The 24,330-nt window shown below is 39.4% G+C and overlaps 1 protein-coding gene across 5 annotated transcripts in view; it reads right to left on the bottom strand.

Moving 5' to 3' along the window:
* The window catches only part of NWD2 (NACHT and WD repeat domain containing 2), a 328,260-nt gene that overhangs the window by 184,129 nt on the left and 119,801 nt on the right, over positions 1-24,330 (bottom strand). For 4 of the 5 annotated variants that reach the window (XM_056556307.1, XM_056556317.1, XM_056556298.1 and 1 more), the window contains 2 exons: positions 17,038-17,126; positions 98-214 (listed from right to left, as the gene is read on the bottom strand). In XM_056556307.1, coding sequence (XP_056412282.1) covers positions 98-214; positions 17,038-17,049 — 129 coding nt within the window. In that variant the 5' untranslated portion in view covers positions 17,050-17,126. Of the gene's footprint in view, positions 1-97; positions 215-17,037; positions 17,127-24,176; positions 24,291-24,330 lie in introns of those variants that run through there. The other variant, XM_056556334.1, reaches the window with a different exon arrangement.

Raw genomic sequence — 24,330 nt, 5'->3', positions numbered from 1 at the left:
ATTCTCTTGGCTTCATTTAATATGAGATATAGGCGTATGCATACTCTTTATAGTGAAAAACCATACTAGTAGATAGGAAAGTATAGTGTTTACTTACAACAAAACATGGTCCAGAAGATGTCTTCAGACACTCTTCCAGTAGCCTCATACGAGTCCTCTGCAGTTCAGGGCTATCCCACTCCTCTGCTGGTATCCCCCAATACAAGTCTATAGCCTAGGATTTAATGTTAGATATTAGTATTACAATAAGGAGGAAATATTGAAAAATCACTTTCAATTTTATTGTCCTTTTTAGGTTAGACTCCTATTGTGTTACTTGTATTTGTGTCTTACTCATTGTAATGTGGGATCCTATAATTTAGATTTCTGCATATACTGTATGACTAAGTTCTTCCAATACCAACAATTTTAATCACATACAAGGCTGTTATGGGGCATGCTCACAAATTCACATTTAGAAATGTAAATACTAGTTTATCTTGTATTATATTTAGACTTTAATGTCACCAGTTTCTTAGTAACAAGAGCTGTGAAATTATATCATAATAAAATCTTGAAGCCAAAGTTCATTCTTTAAAAGGGATGTCCAGGTATTTATTTCTATTATTAAATTTGGCCATGTTAGGCTAAAAAAAAAAAAGGTGTAGACATGATCACCCGCCACTGCTATTCTGAAGGTGCCCGGTCCTTGCTGTTCACTACTTCCTGCACTTCCCCCAGCATCACTGGCTGTGCCAGTTCACGCTGCAGTCAATGATAAGTTCTGTGGGCAACTCCTTGTATCAAGAGGAGAACAGGCAGTGGTGAGCATAGGGGACTGGGTACCATCAAAATGTCAGTGGCAAGTTGTATACCTTTTCTTGAATCAAAGCCAGAAGTGGATTAAGAAAGAGGAAGATTAGGGTGCAGTCATGCAGAGAACATTTTGTTGCAAATTTTTCTGCAAAGGAATTTATAGTAAAACATGTGCTTGCTTTTTTTTTTTACAATCCCATCTTCATTACATCATAAATTTGTTCTTAATTTTTTTGTATTCAATTGGCTCCATAAACTGCATCAAAAGCTGCACCAAAAAACTGCATGTGTGCTCCTGGTCTAATTGCAGTAGTAAGGATAGAGTCTCACAATGCATAAACTGGCTGTAGTGCAGGTGACAACTGAGTTGATATGCTGTTTGACATGATTTTCTATTGATTGTGGAAGGCTGTGCAGTTTTGTAAATAAATATCCCCTACAGCCATGACATTTTGCAGGTAAATATCTTGCAAAATTATCATCCTTTAACAATTATCAGAAAACCACATTGAATAGCAGGTCTGAGCAGTTTTTAACTGCATATGCCATGAGGAGAGATGAGTATCTTGCCTCAGGAAGAATATTACACAAACCCTGAGGGGTTGGCATTTTATGCATTACCGCTCAGTACAGCACAAGAGCAGGGATCCTAGAGATAGACAGGAGTCCCTTCTACTGCACATACATTCTTCAGTATGCACCACTGAATTTACATTCAGGAGCAGGGATTCCTGTCTAAAGCTGTACTCCCTGCTCCTGTACTGACTGCATCACAGTTAATACTCTAGCCTTAAAGAGGTACTGTCATTATGAAAAACTTTGTATATTTTGCAGTACTACTGATAAGATGACTTTTTTTTAAAATGTTATATTTATTTTAAAAAAATGAAAATGAAAATAGCCACCACTAGGGGTCATCTATCTTTATGCTGACAGACTACTCTGTATTTTGCAGCATACTGGATACCAGGCGTAAAGTGTGTTGGCATGCAATATAGGAGATCCCGACTGCACCACTGCAGCCTTCAGCTGTTCCTAAGCTAGAACTCCCATGATGGGAGTTGTAGTTTTGCAACAGCTGGGGGTACAATCTTTATAAACTCTGTTTTAGAGCTGTGTATTCTCCAGCTGTGTGCCTCCAGCTCTTGCAAAACTACAGACAAAGGATGTGTGGGAATACTGGGAGTTGTAGTTTTGCAACAGCTAAAGGCAACACTGCTCTAACACAGCTCCAGCTCCACTGGAGCTCCAGCTGTTGCAATGCAAAACTACAACTCCCAGCATGCTTGAACAGCTAAAGCTTTCTCTGACTCCTGAATGACAAAGTAGCTGATCAGACATTCAGGAGTCTGTGAAAGCTGAATGACATATATAGTGAGAGCTATGTTGATTAGCATCCAGCTTTACTAGGAACAGATTGGAAATGTATGCATAAAAACTACTGTGCAGTGATTTATAGACTGCCCAGAGAGGAAAGGGTTACAGACTGCAAAGATTTTCAGACTTCCCAGACGCAGAGCAGATGAGTCATCCACAGTGAGGGAGAGATGGACATGCCCCCTCTAGAAGGCAAGAACACAAAGCAAGTGAGCAACATATAAATGCTATTTGTTAGGGATATATAGGTCCTAGACACATAAAAATGTGTATATGTACATAATCAGGCATAGGTATTGAGTAACATATCACTTTTTTTTTTTTGCACTATGACAGGTACACTTTAAAGAATCACAGGTAAGATGTGCATTCTCACACCGCATTCTCTTGGCCTTATGTCCCAACACTGGAACACAGAGAAAAAGGTTATTGGAGAGATGGTTTTCCATAATGCAAATACCCTTTACTTATTTTTATATTGTAATTCGCTGATATGAAAATTTGCTTATCCAACTTATCCAGTATATTCATGAAATTCCAGGTTAACAAATACATTTGGTGATTGTAAAACAGGGGCAGAATATTTATTCTGACATAATATTGCCTCAAAAAGCAAATTCCCCACCCCATCTGATGAAGCTGTAGATGTGAGTAGATGTAGCGTTGTGCTCCACCTGCATGTTTTTGGTCTTTTCCTTCCCTTTCTATTCTTTCTGTGAATGTACATTTTCTCTCTATAACTGTGCTGAGTGGGCGGCCCACCTGCCTCACTCCTGCTGACCCTCGTCCAATCAGATATATTGAATTCTTTTTTTTTTTATTGTAAAAATTTGAGAAGTGACAAATATATAGCTGTAACTGCTTTCATTCAAGTAACTTATCCATCTTCAATTAGGGTGGCCGGCGGTAATGTTAATCTGTCTTTTGTACAGTGTTCGCCACAAGCAGCAGAAACCCTTAAAAATGATATATTTGCATCATTAAAGAACAGCATTGCCTAAAAAAATCTACCAACTTTTTCATATTTTTATATTTAGCATAGTGTAAAATATTGATTTTTAACTTGAAAAATTATCTTGAGCCAAACATTTTCTTGCTGCGAGCATCTGTGCCCGGAGATAAGCATAACAGAAGGAACGGTTACAGCGATCTGGATGCCTGGTATTTCAGGCTCTGCTTTCTTCACTACTTACTCAATTAGAAGTAAACATGGATCTTTTTGAATATACACCAATATCTCGAGTGTATTTGATACACATAGTAATATGGCTACATGCTGGAGTATATGCTGTTTCTTGGCATGCCGAATCAGATTGCTTTGTTTACTTCTGACTGGTTACAATAAAGAAAACCTACAACATCATTTAGATATTGGGCCTGCATGAACAAAACATAACAGACGCTTTCCCAATTCTGAACATAATTTATGTGAATCTGCTAAACATAGCTCAGAGGCATCTTTGTGAAATTCATGCAGAAAAGAAATTCTGCATGAAATTCGCATTTTGAGGAGAAAAAAAAGCCCCATTCCTTTCAATGGGCTTCGGCACCAGAATTCTGCAAAAATATAGGACATGACCTATATTTTTGCTGAATGTGTAATGCGGAATTCCAAATTCTGCACTGTGAATGGGACTGCAGAATCCCTTTGAAGTTAATAAAGCTATGTTCAGACATTCTGTACACTCCAGGCGCTGACATAATCTCCCGATGCTAGGAGCACACGGGAATGCTCCGTCTCATACACAGCTATACATTCCATGCAGTCTCCGCACAAAGAATAATTGTGTTCATTCTTTGTGCAGGCACAGAAAATGGAATTTCTGTGCAGGAAACATCTAGCATGGAAATTCCAATGTGTGCACAGAGCAGTAGAATCCAGTTGAATTCAATGGGACTCTGCTGCAGCGGAATCTCCGTTCCGGACTACAATGCGGAATCCGGCATGGAAGTTCCGAATTAGGACTCTGTCTTTCATCTAATGGCACAGATTAAAGTAAATGTCAGCTCTATCTTCATTACTCTATTATCCATCATTACCAATTAGAGAAACATACAGAGTACCCCACTATAGACCCCTGTAAAGTCGGCACGCTAACCACGAGAAGCTAGTCAGTTCTGCTAAATGGCAAAAAAAGACTCACAGAAGTGGACTATTTAATGTGACAGTAAGGAAATATTAGTCTCTTTAAATGGGCACTCTCATTAAAATTATTTTTGATATTTTATTCTTCATGGTGAAAAAACAATGTCTAATTGAAACACATTAAAAAAAAAAAAGTTTTATATGAGTTTTTCATCTTTGAAAACCCATCCACTAGGGGTCTCACTCCTTTACTAGAACACCTTTCTACCCCCTCACGCGCACATACTTCGGACATCAGCCAGCTGGGCAAAAGTCCTATGCCAGGAAATGACGTCTGGACAGGGTTACTAGCACAGCTCGCTCACAGCCTGTCTGTTAGCTGGCTAGAGCAAGTTATCTGCCAGCCGCGTGGCTAATTTGCATAATCCCGACCCCACCACCTCAGTCCTTACTCAGTTTTACATATTAGAAAATACTTTACATCACCGGCAGCAATAAAGGAGCGATGTCCGTATGCACGGAGCAGGGTGAGAGATCTTTGTCCATCCATCCTTACAGCTGATCGGGACACCGCAATTACACTGCGGTGATCCCGATCAGCATTCCCTGAGCTAACCGGCAGGGCATCTCAGCACTTTTAGACGCCGCAATCAAATTTGATTACGGCGTCTAAAGGGTAAATGCTGGTTCCGGCTATGATGTGCACTCAACTGATGAGCGCAATGCATAGCTTGGGAGCGGAGAGTTCAGGCGGGTCCCCACACCTCCGTGATACCTGTTGGCGGGAGTCCCACTGACAGGTATCACAGAGGTGCAGTAACCCGCCTGCAGATTAGACATAGCAGTACCGGGACATCACTAATATATGGGGAACACTAGGGCATTTAGTTATGAAAACTATAATACACCCACCATTTTTTATTTTCCTCCCAGATTTACTTTCCTCACAGAACTGCACTTGCTCCTTATACTCCTCCTCCCTGGGTAGCACGTGCAATGATAAACAGGGAGGAGGAGACACAGAGCAGCCTCCAGTATCAGGCACGTGCACAGACATTTTGAAGGGCAGGGGCTCAAGTAAAAAAAAGAGGGCACTTTTCATAATTTAAAAAACGTCTGCGCGAATTTAATGGGCAGATGTGCTGCGGCCCAGGGACACAGTGGACTCCGCCAGGCCTCCTTGACATTCCTATCCCCATAAAAGTTTTTGTAAAATAAAGTCAAGAACAGTTTCTCTGAGGTCTGCCATGTGTATATACACTTTGGCTGTGCTGTCAGTCTTATTTACAGAAAACATGTGACAGCTGCCCTATAATATACTGTATTATAGAGGAGATTCATCAAAACCTGTGCAGAGAAAGAGCGATGCAGTTGTCCATAGCAACCAATCAGATCGCTGCTTTCATTTTGCAGAAGGATTTTCCTCTGCAAAGGTTTTAATAAATCTCCCCCTATATGCCCCCACCTGAGCTCTATATGACAGAACGTGCACTGTACCCGGCCTCACCCAGCACCCATCACCAATCAACCAGCACCCATCACCCATCCCCAATCACCCAGCACCCATCCCCAATCACCCAGCACCCATCATCAATCACCCAGCACCCATCCCCAATCACCCAGCACCCATCCCCAATCACCCAGCACCCATCCCCAATCACCCAGCACCCATCACCAATCACCCAGCACCCACCTTATGCAGGAATCTCCACACAGCTCTGGTTCTTACGCTGAAGAGATGGGCACCACACTAATATATGCTTACATGCTACAATATACTAGAGTTGGCAAAAAAAGAATTATAAATATAAAAAGATGGCCAGGCATAGCACAGCATACAGGATGGAGTCAGGGAAGCTCCGCCTCAATCGCACACAAGACTGACTTCGCATACTAGCAATGTGGGGCAATACCTAGAAAACGGGAAGACCAATTTTTGTATACATGCACTGTAACCTAGTGAATTGGGTTTAGTACGAATAAACAGCCTGTCAGTTTCCCTTTAATTATATACCGTACCCCCCCCTTTAAGAACTATATACTGTGCCACCATTCATCTATTAATTCCCTATATACTGTGCCACCATTAATGAACTATATACTGTGCCACTATTATTTAACTATACTGTGCCACCACTAAGGGTGCGTTCACAAGTGCGTATTTTCTGCTGCATATTTGCTTTAGCAGATTTCTCTTCCCATTGTCAATGGGAAGCAAAATCTGCAGCAGATCTGCAGCAAAAATAGGCACATGTGAACGCACCCTAAGGATCTATACACAGTGCCAGCATACATAAAAATATAATGTTCCAATATAAGGAAATATATACTGTGCTTCCATAAATTCCCTATATACTGTGCTTACATAGTTATTACCTAGTACATATGTAATACATATGTAATATACACACATACAAAGAGACACTTTGACACATACATACAAGTACAAATATACATATAGAAACATAAATACACAGACACACATATAACATGGAATATATACTAAAAGATATAGCCAATAAGCACATCATACATACAGGTACACACATACAATCACTCACAGATATATACACACATACATAGATTCACTTGCTCATATATATATATATATATATATATATATATATATATATATATATATACACATATACATAGATTCACCACTTACACATATATATATATATATATATATATATATATATATATATATATATTTACACAAACACATACATGCATACACACATACAAAGATTCACTTGCTCACATATATAGGCACATACATAGAGATACACACACACATATATACACATCATACAGACACACTGACATACAATCACTCACATATACACACAGTCACTTATACTAAGGGCCCAGCCATCCCTCTCTGCACAGGCACATACATAGAGATACACACACACACACACACACACACACACATATATACACATCACACTGACATACAGTCACTCAATATATACACAGTCACTTACACTAAGGCCCCAGCCATCCCTCTCTGCACAGGCATATACATAGAGATACACACACACACACATATACACATCATACAGACACACTGACATAAAATCACTCACATCTATACATGATCACTTACAATAAGTAAGGGCTCCATCCCCCTCTGTAAAGACTGAAGTTTCTGACCGGGCAGACTGTGGGCGGGGCTTCTCTCTACCTCCTCTGATCCTGTCTCCTCCGTGTGGAGAGGAGCAGAGAAATGGCAGATAATGACAGGGTAAGTGGCGCCCCCTTGCTGCAGGGAGGGCACAGCACCCTTCATTAAACCACATACAAATCTCCCCAGCAATGGATCCTTTTTACTGAACCTGTCACCTTGAGTCTGCAGCTCCTTTTGTGAGGGCACTAGAGGGGCAGGTGAGGAAAAGGGCAGGGGCTCCAGCCCCCTTTCACTCCTATGTGTGCACGTCCCTGTCCAGTGTGATTGGTTGAAATTTCTATGCACGCTCCCGACAGCATAGAAGAGGAGAGGGCGGAAGCAGGCTCACTGTATGCTTCAGTGTCCTCGCGCCTGCTGGTGAACGGCTACTTCCTCCGGCCAGAAGCTTACATTGTAAATGAGCACTAAAAAAGTGCTAAAAGGCGGATTTATGAGGTGACATTTTTTTCTTTAAAGACAGAAAGTGCATTAGGGCTATTTAGAGAACAGGTAGGGACAGTATAAAAAAAAAATAACTTAATGAGAGGTACGCTTTAAGTCCTGCCATATAATAGCCCCTCACAAGTCATGCCTTTAAACTGGTGGGTAAAAAACTATATCTTGCCATGCAAAAAAACAAGCCCTCTTATGACTACATCGAAGGGACAAAAGTTAAGGCTCTTGGAATGTAATAATGAAAAAAAAACAGAAAAACATAAGGGGTTAACAAAGAATACTTGTGGAACATCTATCACTATATATCATCATAAAGGTCATATACTGTTAAAGTACTCTATTTTTAAGCACCATGTGTGAACAAACACTGATGCTACAGCCTTCTGGTCTTTGCACATAATACTAATGAATATCATGTAGTTAAGAGATACTTTTCTTAAATTCCTAATTACATGGTTAATCCTCTAATCTATATCTACTCCATGTTGTCCTCCAGATCACTGAAGCACATGAGTAATCCATAGGCAAACTTCACATCGGTGTTCATATCTTCCAGTTTTCTTCTCCGTCATAGGGACAGAGAACTGAAAATAATGAAAGTGTTGTATCTATCTATCACCAACTCATGGACCCCTCTGAATATAATGGGGTCCAATGGGTTTTCATCATTGTGCACATAATTTTACCAGAATTTTACCAGTAATTTACTTTTGGATTTTGTTGACAGAATATGCTACAGAGACTTAAAGGACCTGTGGAATTATTATTATTATTATTATTATTATTATTTTTTAATTAACTGGTGCCAGAAAGTTAAACAGATTTGTGAATTACTTATCGGCTGCTGTATGCTCCATGGGAAGTTGTATTTCTTTTTGGAGTTCTTTTCTGTCAGACCACAGTGCTCTCTTCTGACACATCGGTCCATATCAGGAACTGTCCAGAGCAGGAGAGATTTGCTTGTACTCTGGATAGTTCCTGACATGGACAGAGGTGTCAGCAGAGAGCACTGTGGTCAGACTGAAAAGAATTCCAGAAAGAAATGCAACTTGCTCTAGAGCATACAGCAGCTGATAAGTACTGAAAGGATTAAGATTTTTAAATAGAAGTAATTTACAAATCTATTTTTTACTTTTACTTTTATCTTTTGCTTTCTGGCACCAGTTGATTTAATTTTTTTCCCCAAGAGATTACCCCTTTAAGGGAACATATCATCACTTTCAAACTACCAGTTCCACATGTCTTCAGGGTGGTCGTCGACAGTGTATCCCCCCTCCCCACCTTATTTGATAGATCTCTCCCTGTTTGGTTATAAAGAGATTTATCTCTCAAATCAGGCAGAAGCTAACAAGGAACGCCTCAACGACTCCTTATTAAGGCAACATGAAACGGATGACATCTTCCTTTTAAGAAGGAACCTTCAACATAAATGTGAACCTACAATTAGTATATTGTGCCTATTTACCCTATGTTCATGACTGCTATGGGTATGCTAATAATGGAGGCATATATATATATATATAACACTTTAAAGTCTGAATAGTCTCTACATGAAGAGACAGAAGATGGAACCCAGATTCAATATAAAAAATATCTTTGTTTGTTAAAGGTGCAACTCCATCCAACAGACTTGCCGGCTCTGCAAACCTACAAGTCTGTGGGATAGTGTTGCACTTTTAACAAACAGATATTTTTTGGATTTAATCTGAGTGAGTGCCATCTCCTGTCTCTTTATGTATAGACTTTTGGACTGCTCCGCTTCTGGATTGAGCCAGACTTGGGTTTCATCAGTGGTCAACATTTATATCTGCAGCGAGATCCCGGTCTATGTTGATATGCACATGATCAAAACTCACTAGTGGCAATCTAGAACAGACCTTGACAACCCACTCATTTTAATCGGCATTGCCAACAAATTTTGAGTAAACGGCAGTCGGTCAGTACTGTGGCCTCTCAAATTACTGCAGAGTTGAATGTAAGTTTAATGGGGTATTCCAGGATTTTTTTTTTTTTTTTGACTATGCTACAGGGGCTGTAAAGTTAGTGTAGTTCATAATATAGTGTCTGTACCTGTGTGTGACGGTTTTCTCACAATGAGGGGACATGGTAGAGACTTTTATATACATAAAGGGAATCAACACGGTAAAGGAGGAGAGGATATTTAAAAGAAGAAAAACTACATCATGAGGACATAGTTTTAAATTAGAGGGGCAAAGGTTTATGCAATAATATCAGGAAGCATTACTTTACTGAGAGAGTAGTGGATGCATGGAATAGTCTTCCTGCATGGGAAACATGCATGGGATAAACATGCATGGGATAAGCATAAGGCTATCCTTCATATAAGATAGAGATGGGCATAAGGCTATCCTTCACATAAGATAGGGCCAGGGACTATTGATAGGATTCAAATTATTGGGCAGACTAGATGGGCCAACTGGTTCTTATCTGCCAACACATTCTATGTTTCTATTTTCACTCCAATATTTATTTTTAAAGGGGTACTCCCGTGGAAACCTTTTTTTTTTTTTTTTAAATCAACTGGTGCCAGAAAGTTGAACAGATTTGTAAGTTTCTTCTATTAAAAAATCGTAATCCTTCCAGTACTTTTTAGGGGCTGTATACTACAGAGGAAATGTTTTTCTTTTTGGATTTCTCTTCTGTCACGACCACAGTGCTCTCTGCTGACCTCTGCTGTCCATTTTAGGAACTGTCCAGAGCAGGAGAAAATCCCCATAGCAAACATATGCTGCTCTGGACAGTTCCTAAAATGGACAGCAGAGGTCAGCAGAGAGCACTGTGGTCGTGGCAGAAGAGACATCCAAAAAGAAAAGCATTTCCTCTGTAGTATACAGCCCCTAAAAAGTACTTGAAGGATAAAGATTTTTAAATAGAAGTAATTTACAAATCTGTTTAACTTTCTGGCACCAGTTGATTTAAAAAAAAAAATTTCCACCAGAGTGCCCCTTTAACAGCATACAAAATGACTGTTGTCTCAGATTTTTCCCAGCTTGCAATGTGGCCGAGACCTGACTCACTAGTCAGCTGATTACAGGGAGCCTGTCTGTTTCAATGGGTGGAGTGATCGCTTGGTGGGAAAGAGATCCATATGCAACTAATGCAACAGGTCTTTTGAATGGAAGCAGCTCATTTATGTTTCAATGGGTGGGGTGGCTGATGTGTGGGACGGAGGAAATGGAATTATGCCATTTGTAGGCAAAGAAGAAAACTCAAAAAGGAAAGACCAGTTCCCAAAAAGCTAGCCACAGTGTTATGGTAATCTCACAACATAGCCATTTAGCCCCAAGACAATCCTTCCTAAGCATGTCCATTACTGTCTGGCAGGTAAGTACTAAAATCACCTTATGGTGGATAACCCCTTTAAAGGCATTCTGCCATAATTTGAGGAGCCATAGTTTTGTGTTTTTCTGGCTACAATTCAGACAAGTGCTCTTCTGCCCCTTACATCAAGCTTTGACTTTTGACTACAGCTACTTTTGTCTGCAGATGATTTGCCGTTCTTTGCATACTGAGATGTGATCAAGGAAACAGTAGACCTCTGCACACCCATCAACCTAGGTCACAGATGCCCCTATCAACAATCCCCTTTGAAACTCTGTCAGGTATGACATATTACGGCAGTCAGCATAAGTAATTAATACATCAACAGAAATATATGTAAAAATAGTGATGTTTTAGTTATTTTGTTTAACCTTTGTAGTACCCCTGTTGATGATATTGCAGAGGAGCTATGGCGAAGTACTGACTTAGCATTCTCTGGCTTTTGGTGTGCAAACCAGTCCGTGAGAAGGTTGCAGAATGTAAAAAGTGGCAATAAAATAAAGGTATAATGGCAGTGTAGAGGTAAGGTGCTTCACTATACCAGATTCTTATCCTATTCTTATCTCTCCAAGAATCTGACCCCTACCAATAACATACTTATTACCTACTAAATAAGTGGCTAAATTATGGGGAATCTAAAAAGTGTATAGGAAATAAGGAATACCTGATGTATACTATTAATATGTATTTTTACCATTAATTATCACCAGCCAGTTATCAAGTCTGTGGTGTATATAGTAAGTTCCTTGTACAAGTTCTATAATTATGTGCAGTGCTGCTCATATAGAAGCTGTGATGTTGATAGCTTGTGAAGATCAATAGTGTTTGGCAAATAATTATCCATGTTAAAAAGTTTCTGTGTTCTGATCTGAATTAGTGCTATTTCAATAAACACTTAACTAAGACTTTATAAATCTAGATATGAAAAGAAAATAAGGAAGCAGGAAAAGATAAAGCTGGATTCACACCATAATCCTTAAAATATATTTTTTTCATAATCAACTGGTGCCAGAAAGTTAAACAGATTTGTAAATTGCTTCATCCTTCCAGTAATTATCTGCTGCTGTATGCTCCAGATAAGCATTCTTTTTTTAATTTATTTTCAGTCCTACCACAGTGCTCTCTCCTGACACCTCTGTCCATGTCAGGAACTGTCCAGAGCAGGAGCAAATCCCCATAGCAAACATCTCCTGCTCTGCACAGTTCCTGACATGGACAGAGGCGTCAGCAGAGAGCACTGTGATCAGACAGAAAAGAACTACACAACTTCCTCTGTAGTATACAGCATTTGATAAGTACTGGAAGGATTAATATTTTTAAATACAAGTAATTTACAAACCTGTTTAACTTACTGGCACCCAGTTGATTTAAAAAAAAGAAAAAATAGTTTTCCACCGGAGTACCTCTTTAAGAGATTTAGCAAAACATAAGGCTGAAATGTTGTAAGCTGGTATTATCTGTCAGGTAGTGGGTCCATTCAACCATACTAAAATTTGACATTATTTCAATGTTAAAAAGTAAATATTGTTCAATTAACACAACAGATTTTTTTGTTACAAAAAAATCCATTATGGCAGAAATCTGAAGCATAACATTGGATTTCTGCCATGGATTTGTAACGTGTATGCTGCAGACTCAGATGCGGTTGGGACTAGCCAAATTTTAATCAGAGCAGAATCCAGGTCAGAGAAGTGACATTATCAAATATGAGTGGGCACCACCTAAAATAGATGAAAATAAAATATAGAATGAGTTCTGGCCCACAAGAAAATATATGCCTCATGCAACACCCAAACACCGCTGATGAAACTGCAAGGGAAGCAGCGATACAAGTGGAGTCCCAACCCCACTAAACGGTTTGTGTAGTCCTGACCAGTGATATACCTGTTTTTTTTTTTTTTACTTTGTGATTTCTAGGCTTATATTTGTATAACTAATATGCTTTATAGGCTTGACTTATTTTTCATGCATAGAGAAATAGTCTTTGTCATACAGGAATTGCCCGTAAAAAGTCAGGCACAAATTTTCTTAGCAAAAAATTGTGAAGTAACTTCACTTCTTTATATGATACCAAAGCAGGAAAAGTAATCATGCATAAACCAATGGCCACGCATCCAATATGTTGCAGTCAAATTCCAATTTTATTAAATACAAAGAGAAAAATGTAATGAAAATACTGCCTATCAGAGAGCCGATGGTCAGACATAAAGCAAGTCATAGTTTTAGACAGACACATATGCATGACTGGTTCTGACAGAACCCATAGGGTTAATGCTTTCTAGCCCAGTTGTTATTTTGTTGCTGGGACTACACCTCTGTGCTTGTGGGTGTGGTTCAGCTTGCTGAGCCAATTAGAATCCTCCTGCTAGCTGCACAGGGATATATAAGGAAGTCTTTCTCAGTCATGCATTGCCTGTGAACATTTTTGTGACTGTAACTAGCAATCTATATTGTCTATTCTGGTTCTGTGACGTTTTGGCTTGGCTTTTGACTACCCTTTTTCTCTCTGTTATTGTACTCTGTTCCCTCCTGGCTTGGATTCGACTCATTGACTGTGTATTCAGTGTGTGTGTGTGTGTGTGTGTGTGTGTGTGTATTTAGGTTTATTTCTGTTAGTTTTGTGTGCCTCCAGCTGTTCCCGACCTTTGTCAGATTTTGTACTTTATTGTTTTGACCAGTGACTGTCCATCACTTATTTAGGAAGGGACCAGCACCGTGGTTGTGGACCCGTTGCTTAGGGTGGGTATGCAAGTATGCAGGGACAGAGGGAGTGGGCAAGTTCAGGGCTGCACTTTATCCCTGCCCGACATGACATTTTCACAGGCCCAACTACTGCATATGTTTTTTTGTTAGTCATGGATCCCATGACATCTCTGGTTGGTCAGATGCAGAACCTAACTCAGTTGGACCAGGACTTAGTTGAGAAGGTTCAGCAGCAAGTGTCTTCTCAGTCCCAGTCTATAATAAACCAGGACTTGATAGAGAGGCTGCAGCATCAGGAGCAGGTGATTCAGAGATTGTTGTCCAGAATCCAGGAGCTTGATCATCACGCACTACTATGGAACCTCAGGTTAATCTTCCTGAACATTTTTCGGGGCACTGGAAAGAATTTAAAACCTTATGTGGTAGTTGTAAGCTATACTTTCGGATAAGACCCCAATCATCTGGTACTGAGGCTCAAAGAGTTGGTATTATTATATGCCTTCTGCAAGGGGGTCCCAAAAGTGGGTATTTTCTCTTGATCCTGATGCCCCTGAGTTGTCCTTGGTGGACTCACTATTTGCAGGATTGGGTCTTTTGTATGCAGAACCTGACCGAGCTGCGTATGCTGAGTCTCAGCTGTGTACATTAAAACAGAGACGTAGACCTGTTGAGAAATATTGCGCAGACTTTAGGAAGTGGTGTGTAGCTTCCAAATGGAACACCCCAGCTTTGATTTGCCAGTTCAGACTGGGGTTACCTGACATCCTAAAGGATATGCTGGTGACATTCCCCTCTCCTGACACCTTAGACCAAGCTATGACCTCAGGAACCCATGCAACTTTACTCAATATCTACTCCGGAGAAGCGGAAAAGGTTCCGGTACCTCAACTGCCTGTGTTTCTATTGTGGAGAGGATACCCATTTCATCAGGACCTGAGTCAAGCGTCCGCATCCAAGTGGTCATCATGTCGGCCACTTGGGCGCACAGGTATTTTCCGATTTCCAAAAATGTACACTTACCAATTTGTCTTCACTGGGAATTGATATACCTGTTGTTTCTACTAATGTTTCATATGGGAGTTCTAAGAAGCCAGCTAAAAGTGTTCATGTTGAACCTGAGTCTGAGGAATGTGTTGAGGATAATTGTGAGCTAGATGACACCAATAAATGGTGTGATATTCATGATGAGGACACGATAGAGGAGATTGATAGTCCATCGGTGGTTAAGTTTGTCTTTCGACCGTCTAAGATTCGTAAGGGTCTGGTGGGTACTGAGATGACTGCTTCTGCCAGAACCCATAGGGTTAATGCTAGCCCTGTTGTTATTTTTATTGCTGGGACTACGCCTCTGTGTTTCTGGGTGTGGTTCAGCTTGCTGAGCCAATTAGAATCCTCCTGCTAGCTGCACAGGGATATATAAAGAAATCTTTCTCAGTCATTCGTTGCCTGTGAAAGTTCTTGTGATTGTAACTAGCAATCTCAGTACTTATATTGTCTATTCTGGTTCTGTGACTTTTTTGGCTTGGCTTTTGACTACCCTTTGGCTCTCTGTTATTATACTCTGTTCCCCCCAGGCTTGGACGCGGCTCGTTGACTGTGCATTTAGTGTGTGTGTATATTGATGTTTATTTCTGTTAGTTTTGTGTGCCTCCAGCTATTCCTAACCTTTGTCAGTTTTTGTATTTTATTGTTTTGACCAGTGACTCCATCACTTATTTAGGAAGGGACCGGCACTGTGGTTGTGGACCCGCTGCTCTCGGCGGGTACGCAAGTAGGCAGAGACAGAGGGAGTGGGCAAGTTCAGGGATGCACTTTATCCCTGCCAAACGTGACATTACAAGTATTAAAAACAATTTACAAAGTAAAAAAACAGTACCTAGTCTGACCCATAAAATACTTGTGAACAAGACCAAAATGTTTAGTAACTTTGTCATTGCTTTGAATTACTGTTTTTGTACCAATGTTAAAACCTTCCTGTCATTTATCACATAAAAAATATAATGCTTATATATGTTACTCACAAGTTCATTCAGATGCTTTACATGTCTTTTTTATGTGTCTAGCTTCTGTATTTGACTCACAAATCCCTTTGTTCTGCTGCTCACTCATTCTGACATCCACTGCTCAGGAAGGGGTGTGTCCAAGGCAAGCACTTAGCCTGCCCTCATTCACCATACATTCACTTCCTCCCTGAGTCCTGTGCTGGGTCTCTTTATCCAATCACTGCAGGTTGCTCTGTTTTCAGACAGGAGTGAGCACAGAGGAGTGCTAGTTCCAACCTCACTTCATGGACTTTTTCCCTGCCTGTGCTTCAGCTGAAACAAAGAAGATGCTGCAGCGAGGCAAGATTATGTTCTGGATGGTATGGGGACCCCTAGTGGTCTTTTTTTTTATAACCCCCCTCCCTTAATTAGCAAACAGATGGGCCTTTTGGCCTCTCCTCTTTCTACCTGATAATGCATATTGCAATTTGCACCAATAAAGTGAATGAGTGGCACAAGTGGGATGAGCAGAAATAAACATGTACTGCACTTAGCAGAGTGCTGCTGTCTGTCTGTTGACTCCAATTTAACAAACCTCTAACATGTTGCTATGGCACATCAAAAGTTATACAGTAGGTACTCTTGAACCTGTACAAACTGCTTAATTGTGACTATTGTTTGTGTGATAATACCCCATGCTATAGTAAATCTTGATTGGATTGTTAAAGTTGAAGGCCCCACCACTATAAACATATATGAAGACATTAAACCGCACATAATTTTGGACCTGAGATGCACTTTAAAGGGGGCGTATTCAGGATTAGATAAACATGGCTGCTTTTTTCAAATAAAACAGCACCCCATCTGTCCTCATGTTGTGTGTGATATTACAACTCAGCTCAATTAACTTTAATAATGGAATTGAGCTGCAATACCACCCACAACCTGGGGACAAGAGTGTCACTGTTTCCCAAAGAAAGCTTTCTAATCCTGTTTCCAATTTTGTTTTTTTCTAATCCTGGAGAACCCCTTTAGGCTCTGAAGAACTCTAAAGTACTGGTGGTGCAAACCACAAGCATCCACTCTCTTATATTGTTTTTAGATCTATCTGCTAAGTACATTACCTGGAACTCCATGCCATAGTTTTCTCGGCAGAATTCTCTCAGCTTGGGGTACACCTGCTCTCTTAGGGCATTCCTCTCTGCTTCTGTATCTGTGCAAAATTACAAAAATGTTCATCATAATTATTAAAAATAAAAATAAAAAAAATATATATATATTATTTTTAACAAACTATACACAAAATGTGTGAAACCAAAAATGCCACTTTCAAATAAATCCCATTTAAAATATAGAAAAAGCCATCTGTTGAAGTGTAGAATATACAGAGTGATGAAAAAATGAAATCCCTTTGCAAAGAGAAGGCGGAAAAACATCCCGCGGCCTTTATCTCATTTGAATAATCTCATCCTACAAAATGAAATCTTATTTTCTATGTTTCTGCCGTGCAAATTGCAAAGCATTTAAAGCACATCAAAATCTGCCCAAGTGTTCAACTATGTCCTCAGTGTCATGAATGTAAAATGTAAATCATATGTTAGATGTCTACAATTATGAATCCATTAGCATAAATGTTATCTGAATGAAGAAAAATTGGTGTATTGCCTTAAGGCTAAGTTTCCACTTTTTTTTTTTTTGGGAAACTTAGCCTTAAGGCAATACACCATAAAATATCTGACCAAAAAATGCTGCGGTCAGATATTAGCTGAAAATCAATGAGAAATTGCGAAATTCTTTTTCCACTTTGCATTTTTCAGTTTGGCATTTTTTTTAAAAATCCTTTTGCCGTTTTTTCACTCTTTTTTTTGCGTTTTTCAGCTCCTTGGTGGTTTTGCAAAGTCGCAACATGTTGAGCCTATGGCGTTTTTTTTTTGTCCCAGAAATCATGGCGTTTTTCTCGCATAGAAGTCTATGGGAGTAAAAAACGCCAAGAAAAATTATATGTGGGTTTTCACTTTGGCGTTTTTGCAGGTGGTTTTTATTTATTTTTGGACTTGGATCCAAAAAGAGTGAGGGAGATACATTTTTTTTTTTATAAAATTTCATAGGGTATCATTAAAAAAATATATTAACAAAGATACAGTAGTGATGGAAAAAATTGTATTTAACAAAATGTATCTTTATTATAGTGAAATTTTAATTCATTTTTAAATAGGGATCAATTTCTGCGGGCAGGCAGGGCACCAAAAATATAGCCAACAATAATAAAAATGTAGTGTGTGTGTGTGTGTGTTTTTTTTTATTTACATTTTTTTTAGGTAGTACTACTACTCCCAGCATGGAACACACTAATTGAAAGATCGCCCGTGTCACTCCTGACATCTGTTGCGATCTTTCTGTATAATGTATAGATGCGGCCAGCTGCTCTTCTATGGTCCCCTGCACTGCCGTATATATACACCTATTCATATTTCCGCAGAGAGCTGTGATTGGCCAGATGGTTCCAGCCAATCACAACTCTCTGTGGGAAATTTGTATAGGTGTATATATACGTCAGTGCAGGGACCATTGAAGAGCGGCTGGCCGCCCGCATCTATACATCATACAGGAGGATCATAGTGGGTGTCAGGAGTGACACTCGCTGCAATCTGTCTATTAATGCAGGTACTATAGCTCCCAACATGGAGCAGAGTGTGCTCCATGTTGGGAGCAGTAGTACCTGCAATCAAGGACAGATCACAGTGGGTTTGACTCCTGACACCCCCTGCGATCATCCTTCATCCCTGAGATGCAGAGTGGCTTTCTCCTGCGCTCACATCTCTGCTCTGTGCTCCGGCCAGCCACTTACCATTCATATTTCTCAGCCACCATCCGGCCAATCCCCACTCATGGCTAAAAATATGAAATAGTGATGTGAATTTCTATTCACATCACCGGCTGGCCTGGAGTATAGTGCAGAGATGCGAGCGCTGTATAGAGCCGCTCCACATCTCTACTATATTATGGATGATTGCATCGGGTGTTAGGAGTGACATTCACTGTGATCTTTCCTTAACTGCAGGTACTACAGCTCCCAGCATGGAGCAGAGCGTGCTTCATGATGGGAGTAGTACCTGCAGTTAAGGACAGATCACAGTGGGTATCACTCCTGACATCTGCTGTGATTGTCCTTTCTATTGCAGAGATGGAGCGGCTCTATACAGTGCTGGGATCTCTGCACTATACTCAGGCCAGTGATGTGAATAGAACATCACTCATTCATATTTCCCGCTGAGAGCTGTGATTGGCTGCCACCATCTGGCCAATCACCACTCTGGGCGAAAAATATCAATGAGTGATGTTCTATTCACATCACTGGCCAGAGTTCAGTGCAGTGATGTGAGTGCTGTATAGAGCCTCTCCGCATCTCTGCTATATTATGGATGATTGCATCGGATGTCAGGAGTGACACCCGGAGCGATCTGTCTAATAGAACAGGAACTACTACTCCCATCATGGAACAGTGTGTTCCATGCTGGGAGTAGTAGCACTACCTAAAAATTATAAAAACTAAAGAAAGAAAAAGTGAAAAACACACACACTACATTTTTATTATTGTCGGCTACATTTTTAGTGCCCTGCAAGCCCACATAAATTGATCCCTGTTTAAAAATTAAAAACAATTTTGTTATAAAAAAAATATAAATTTCGTTAAATACATTTTTTCCATCACAACTGTATCCTTTTTTTTTTTTTTGGTACCCAACAAATTTTGAAAAAAAAAACGCCAAAGGGGATAAAAATTGCAATTTCCAATCAAATGCAAAAACGCCAGAAAAAACATCAGACACAAGAAATTGCACTGGTGTTTTTTCTGGCATTTTTTTTCACACAAAAAAATGCAGGGAAAAAAAACAAGTGGAAACAAGGGGGAAACTACTTTTTGAATGTTAAGGCATGTGTGGGTTGCTAAGGGATTCATTTGTATATAGAACCATGATGTATGTAACATCTGAATTGATAGCTACTGTATATTCTACATAAATATAGTATTTACCTTCTACTTATCACAGCCCATATTGTAATCTAAAGCTGCATTCACAATTCTGATTTTTGTGGCCTTCTTTCCTGGCTCAGTGTCTACACAAAACTTACTATGGTGATCTGTGTTCTGGGTGGAATGATCTCCAATACATGTAAACTAACTGTGTCATTTCATTATTTAATCCAGCCTGTTGATTGTTTTGACTGACAGCCATTATGAATGCAGCTCTGGAGTATAATATAGTCTGTACTGTAAATTTATTCTATAGCTGTATAGCTATAGCTGTGATCAAAGGTGCACAAAGACCATCTTTAAACAGCTTCTGAAAACCTCAGATTATTGAGCTATATACAGTTAAAGAGTACCTGTCACCAAACTAAACTTTTAATATATTGTTCCTTATGTAATTATAAGACACTTTGCTATTTACTTGCTATTACAATTTTCCACCTTTATATGTTTTTAATGTGATTGAAAAAACGGCTACTAGGTGGCTATGTTCTGTTCCCTTCCAAAGTCAAACAGTTAGTTTGGTCTCCACCTGGACTTGCAGAAGTCCAAACTCAGGAAGTGCATGCAGGGCATGGTAAGGCACAGCTCTCGCAGGCTTCAGTGACATCGCACCTGCTGGGGAACACCCACTTTCTCCTGCCGGGAGCTCACACAATGTGAGCAAAGGGAACAGTATGATACAGAGTTTTTTAACGCCCAGAATCTTTTTTTTTTAGGGCAGGAGGGTTGTTAGGATTAGTTAGGGAATATAATCTGAGTTAGTTTAGAAAATATGGTTTGATAACAGGTACTCTTTAAGGAATGTTAAAAATTTTTGTCTTTGAAATATTGCATACTTTAACATAGGTGTAAACCGCTGACCAAAGTTTTGAAGAAAAGGGTATTTTAATGGGTATTTTAATGTAATTCCGACATCTTAGAGGTGCATTAAAGGTGTTCTTTAACCCCTTAATGCATATGGACGTTTATGAATGTTCATAAGCAGGTGAGCGCGCATCATACCCGGTGGGTCCCGGTTTCTATAAGCAACCAGGACCCGTGGCTAATGCCAGACATCGAGGATCGGGCTGATGTCCGGCATTAACTCTTTAGACGCAGCAATCAATGTTGATCGCTGTGTCTAAAGTGAAAGTAAAAGCTTCCCAGCAGCCCAGTCAGGCTGATCGGGACCATCGCAAAAATCGTGATGTCCCGATCAGCTAGGATGCAGCAGAAGGGTTCCGTACCGCCGATAACACTGATCCCTGCCATTGAATAAAATGTACTGCATGTTATAAACCCCTATGGGGGCTATAACATTGCAAAAAAAAGTGGAAAAAAAAAAGTTAATAAATCATTTAACCCCTTCCCTAATAAAAGTTTGAATCACCCTCCTTTTCCCAAGAAGAAAAAACTGTGTAAATAAAAATAAACATATGTGGTATTACGTGTGCATAAATGTTTGAACTATAAAAATATATTGTTAATTAAACTGCACGGTCAATGGCGTACGTGCCAAAAAATTCCAAAGTCCAAAATAGCGTTTTTTTGGTCACTTTTTATACCATAAAAAAATGAATAAAAAGCGATCAAAAAGTCCTATCAAAACAAAAATGGTACAGATAAAAACTTCAGATCATGACGCAAAAAATTTGCCCTCATACCGCCCTGTACATGGAGAAATAAAAAAAGTTATAGGGGTCAGAATAGGACAATTTTAAACGTATACATTTTCCTGCATGTGGTTATGATTTTTTTCAGAAGTACCACAAAATCAAACCTATATAAGAAGGGTGTCATTTTTAACCATATGGGCCTACAGAATAAAGATAATGTGTCATTTTTACTGAAAAATTTACTACGTAGAAACAGAAGCCCCCAAAAGTTACAAAATTGTGTTTTTTCTTCCATTTTGTTTCACTATGATTTTTTTTTCTGTTTTGCCGTAGATTTTGGGGTAAAATGACTGATGTCATTACAAATCTGAATTGGTGGCACAAAAAATAAGCCATCATATGGATTTTTAGGTGCAAAATTGAAGGTGTTATTATTTTTAGAAGGTGATGAGGAAAAAACAAAAATGCAAAAACTTAAAAACCCTCCGTCCTTAAGGGGTTAAAATTATTGTCCTATACCTATGATAGGTAGAGGTCTGACCCTCAGCCTAATAGAAAATTAAGGGTTCTGGTGCTCTAGCGAGTGCCAGACACAAGGCTGTAATATTAAAGGTTACCAACCCCAATGTACCCCCAATTGAAGGAGGGGGTAAATGATCATTCTTGAAAGCAACCTTATAACACCCCCCCCCCTGAAAAACTTTAATAATGGCCCTGATTTGCTAAGAGTGGAGTGTAGTTTTCTTCGTAAGTTTTAATTCCCTACAATTTTTTTCCACGGTTTCCCTACATTTTGCACTTTTCCCTATATTTTGCTTTCTTTTACACATGCTCTGATCTGTCTGTTTTCCTCTGCACACATCCATTACATTTTCTGTGGAAACCTTAGTAAATATGTTGAGTTTTTGTGAAAATGTCGGGGACACGCCACCTTTTGGTAACCACACTGGCTGCACCCCCTTTTGGGTTTTCTCAGTAAAATGGAGAGTTGGTTGGGTTTTTTCCAATTCTGGCACAAATTCTGGTGCAAATTATGGCGCAATGCGCCAGAATCTGTCTCACTTCCCACAGAATATGTCGGGTTTACAATAGTAAATCAAGGCCAATGTGTTTAACTAAATAGAAACTGAAAAGTTACAACTAAACAACTAAAAAGTGACCAATATGTACACATGAATACCAAATAAAAAACCCAGACACCAGTATTTCATAATGCCAATAACTGGGAAAAGTACACAAGTAATAATTCCCAAAGTCAAAGAAAGAAAGGGACTAGTTATATACTGTCTTATGGGACAATCGCCAATAAAGTACGGACTATCCCTATCTAATGTTAATTTTGTTAGCTGCAGTAGTTTAACCTGTTTAACTAAGATTGACTGCAGCTACTGAAACTAACATTAGATAGGGACAGTGGGGGAGATTTATTAAAACCTGTCCAGAGGAAAAGTTGCTGAGTTGCCCATAGCAACCAATCAGATCGCTTCTTTCATTTTTCAGAGGCCTTTTCAAAAATGAAAGTAGCGATCTGATTGGTTGCTATGGACAACTCAGCAACCTTTTCTCTGGACAGGTTTTGATAAATCTCCCCTAGTTAGTAGTGTTGCTCGCGAATATTCGAAATGCAAATTTTATTCGCGAATATCGCATATTCACGAATTCGCGAATATAGCACTATATATTCGGAATTACGAATATATATATATATTTTTTCACAGTACACATCACAGTGATCACCCCTCTCTGCTTCCAGCTTGTGTGGTGTAACGAAGGCTCTAATACTACTGTGTGAGACTGGCGTGCAAATTTTCGCATATGCGAAAAATTGCATATGCAAATTTTCGCATATGCGAATTATACCTTATGCTAATTTTTGTATATGCAAATTTTCGTATATGTTCATTTTTGCATACGTGAATTTTCGCATATGCGAAAATAAAACGAAAATATTATGAATATGCGAATTTAGCGAATATATGACGAATATTCATCCATATATTTGCGAATATTCGCAAATTCGAATATGGCCTATGCCGCTCAACACTACTAGTTAGTATATTATAGGGGATGTCCCAAAAAACAGTATATCACTAGTCCCTTTCTTTCTTTGATTCTGGGTATTGGTTGTGTACAGTAATACCAGGCACATCCAGTACTAAAAGTAAGGAGCTGTGCTATATAGAGCAGTTTAAACAATAAAGGAAAACAGTAGCGTGCCGCGACCCCTTCAAATAGATTGGAAGGGTGCAAAAAGGTGGACCCCACTGATCTAGTATTTATGGTCTATCCTTAGGATCGGTCATCAATGTAAAAACCAAAAAAAAAAAAAGAAAACCCCTTTGAAATTAAAGGGCCTGCCTTATGATAAGATACACCCTTAGGGTCTATTCACACGTACAGTATCCTGTGAATATTTGCTGGGCAGGATTAAAATCTGCAGCTTCAAATCCTGCACATCAAATATGCACAGGATACTGTACATGTGAATATACCTTTAATCATTTAACCAAGCACTTGGATATGGAAAATGCTTTAGGTAAATATATCATGAACACAAGGTTTTTTATCTTAACATTAAACCACATTTCTATCACGTTAACATATGTCACAATCTTCCATCCTGCTCCCCCACCCGATTTATAAATAACAGTCAATGGCTCCACTCTCTCTCTCCACGGTCTCACAAGTCTGCTGCCTTGGCATTATCTTCCATTCTGCGCTGCCTATCAAGCTGCACATCCAAACCCTTACCACCTCCTTCTGTTCCCCATGACACACAAGTCTGT

This window comes from Hyla sarda, chromosome 1, assembly GCF_029499605.1.
Source record: "Hyla sarda isolate aHylSar1 chromosome 1, aHylSar1.hap1, whole genome shotgun sequence".
NCBI classification, from domain to species: domain Eukaryota; kingdom Metazoa; phylum Chordata; class Amphibia; order Anura; family Hylidae; genus Hyla; species Hyla sarda.
The sequence above is the reverse complement of the archived record's forward strand: the minus strand, read 5'-3'. Positions and strand labels throughout refer to the sequence as shown.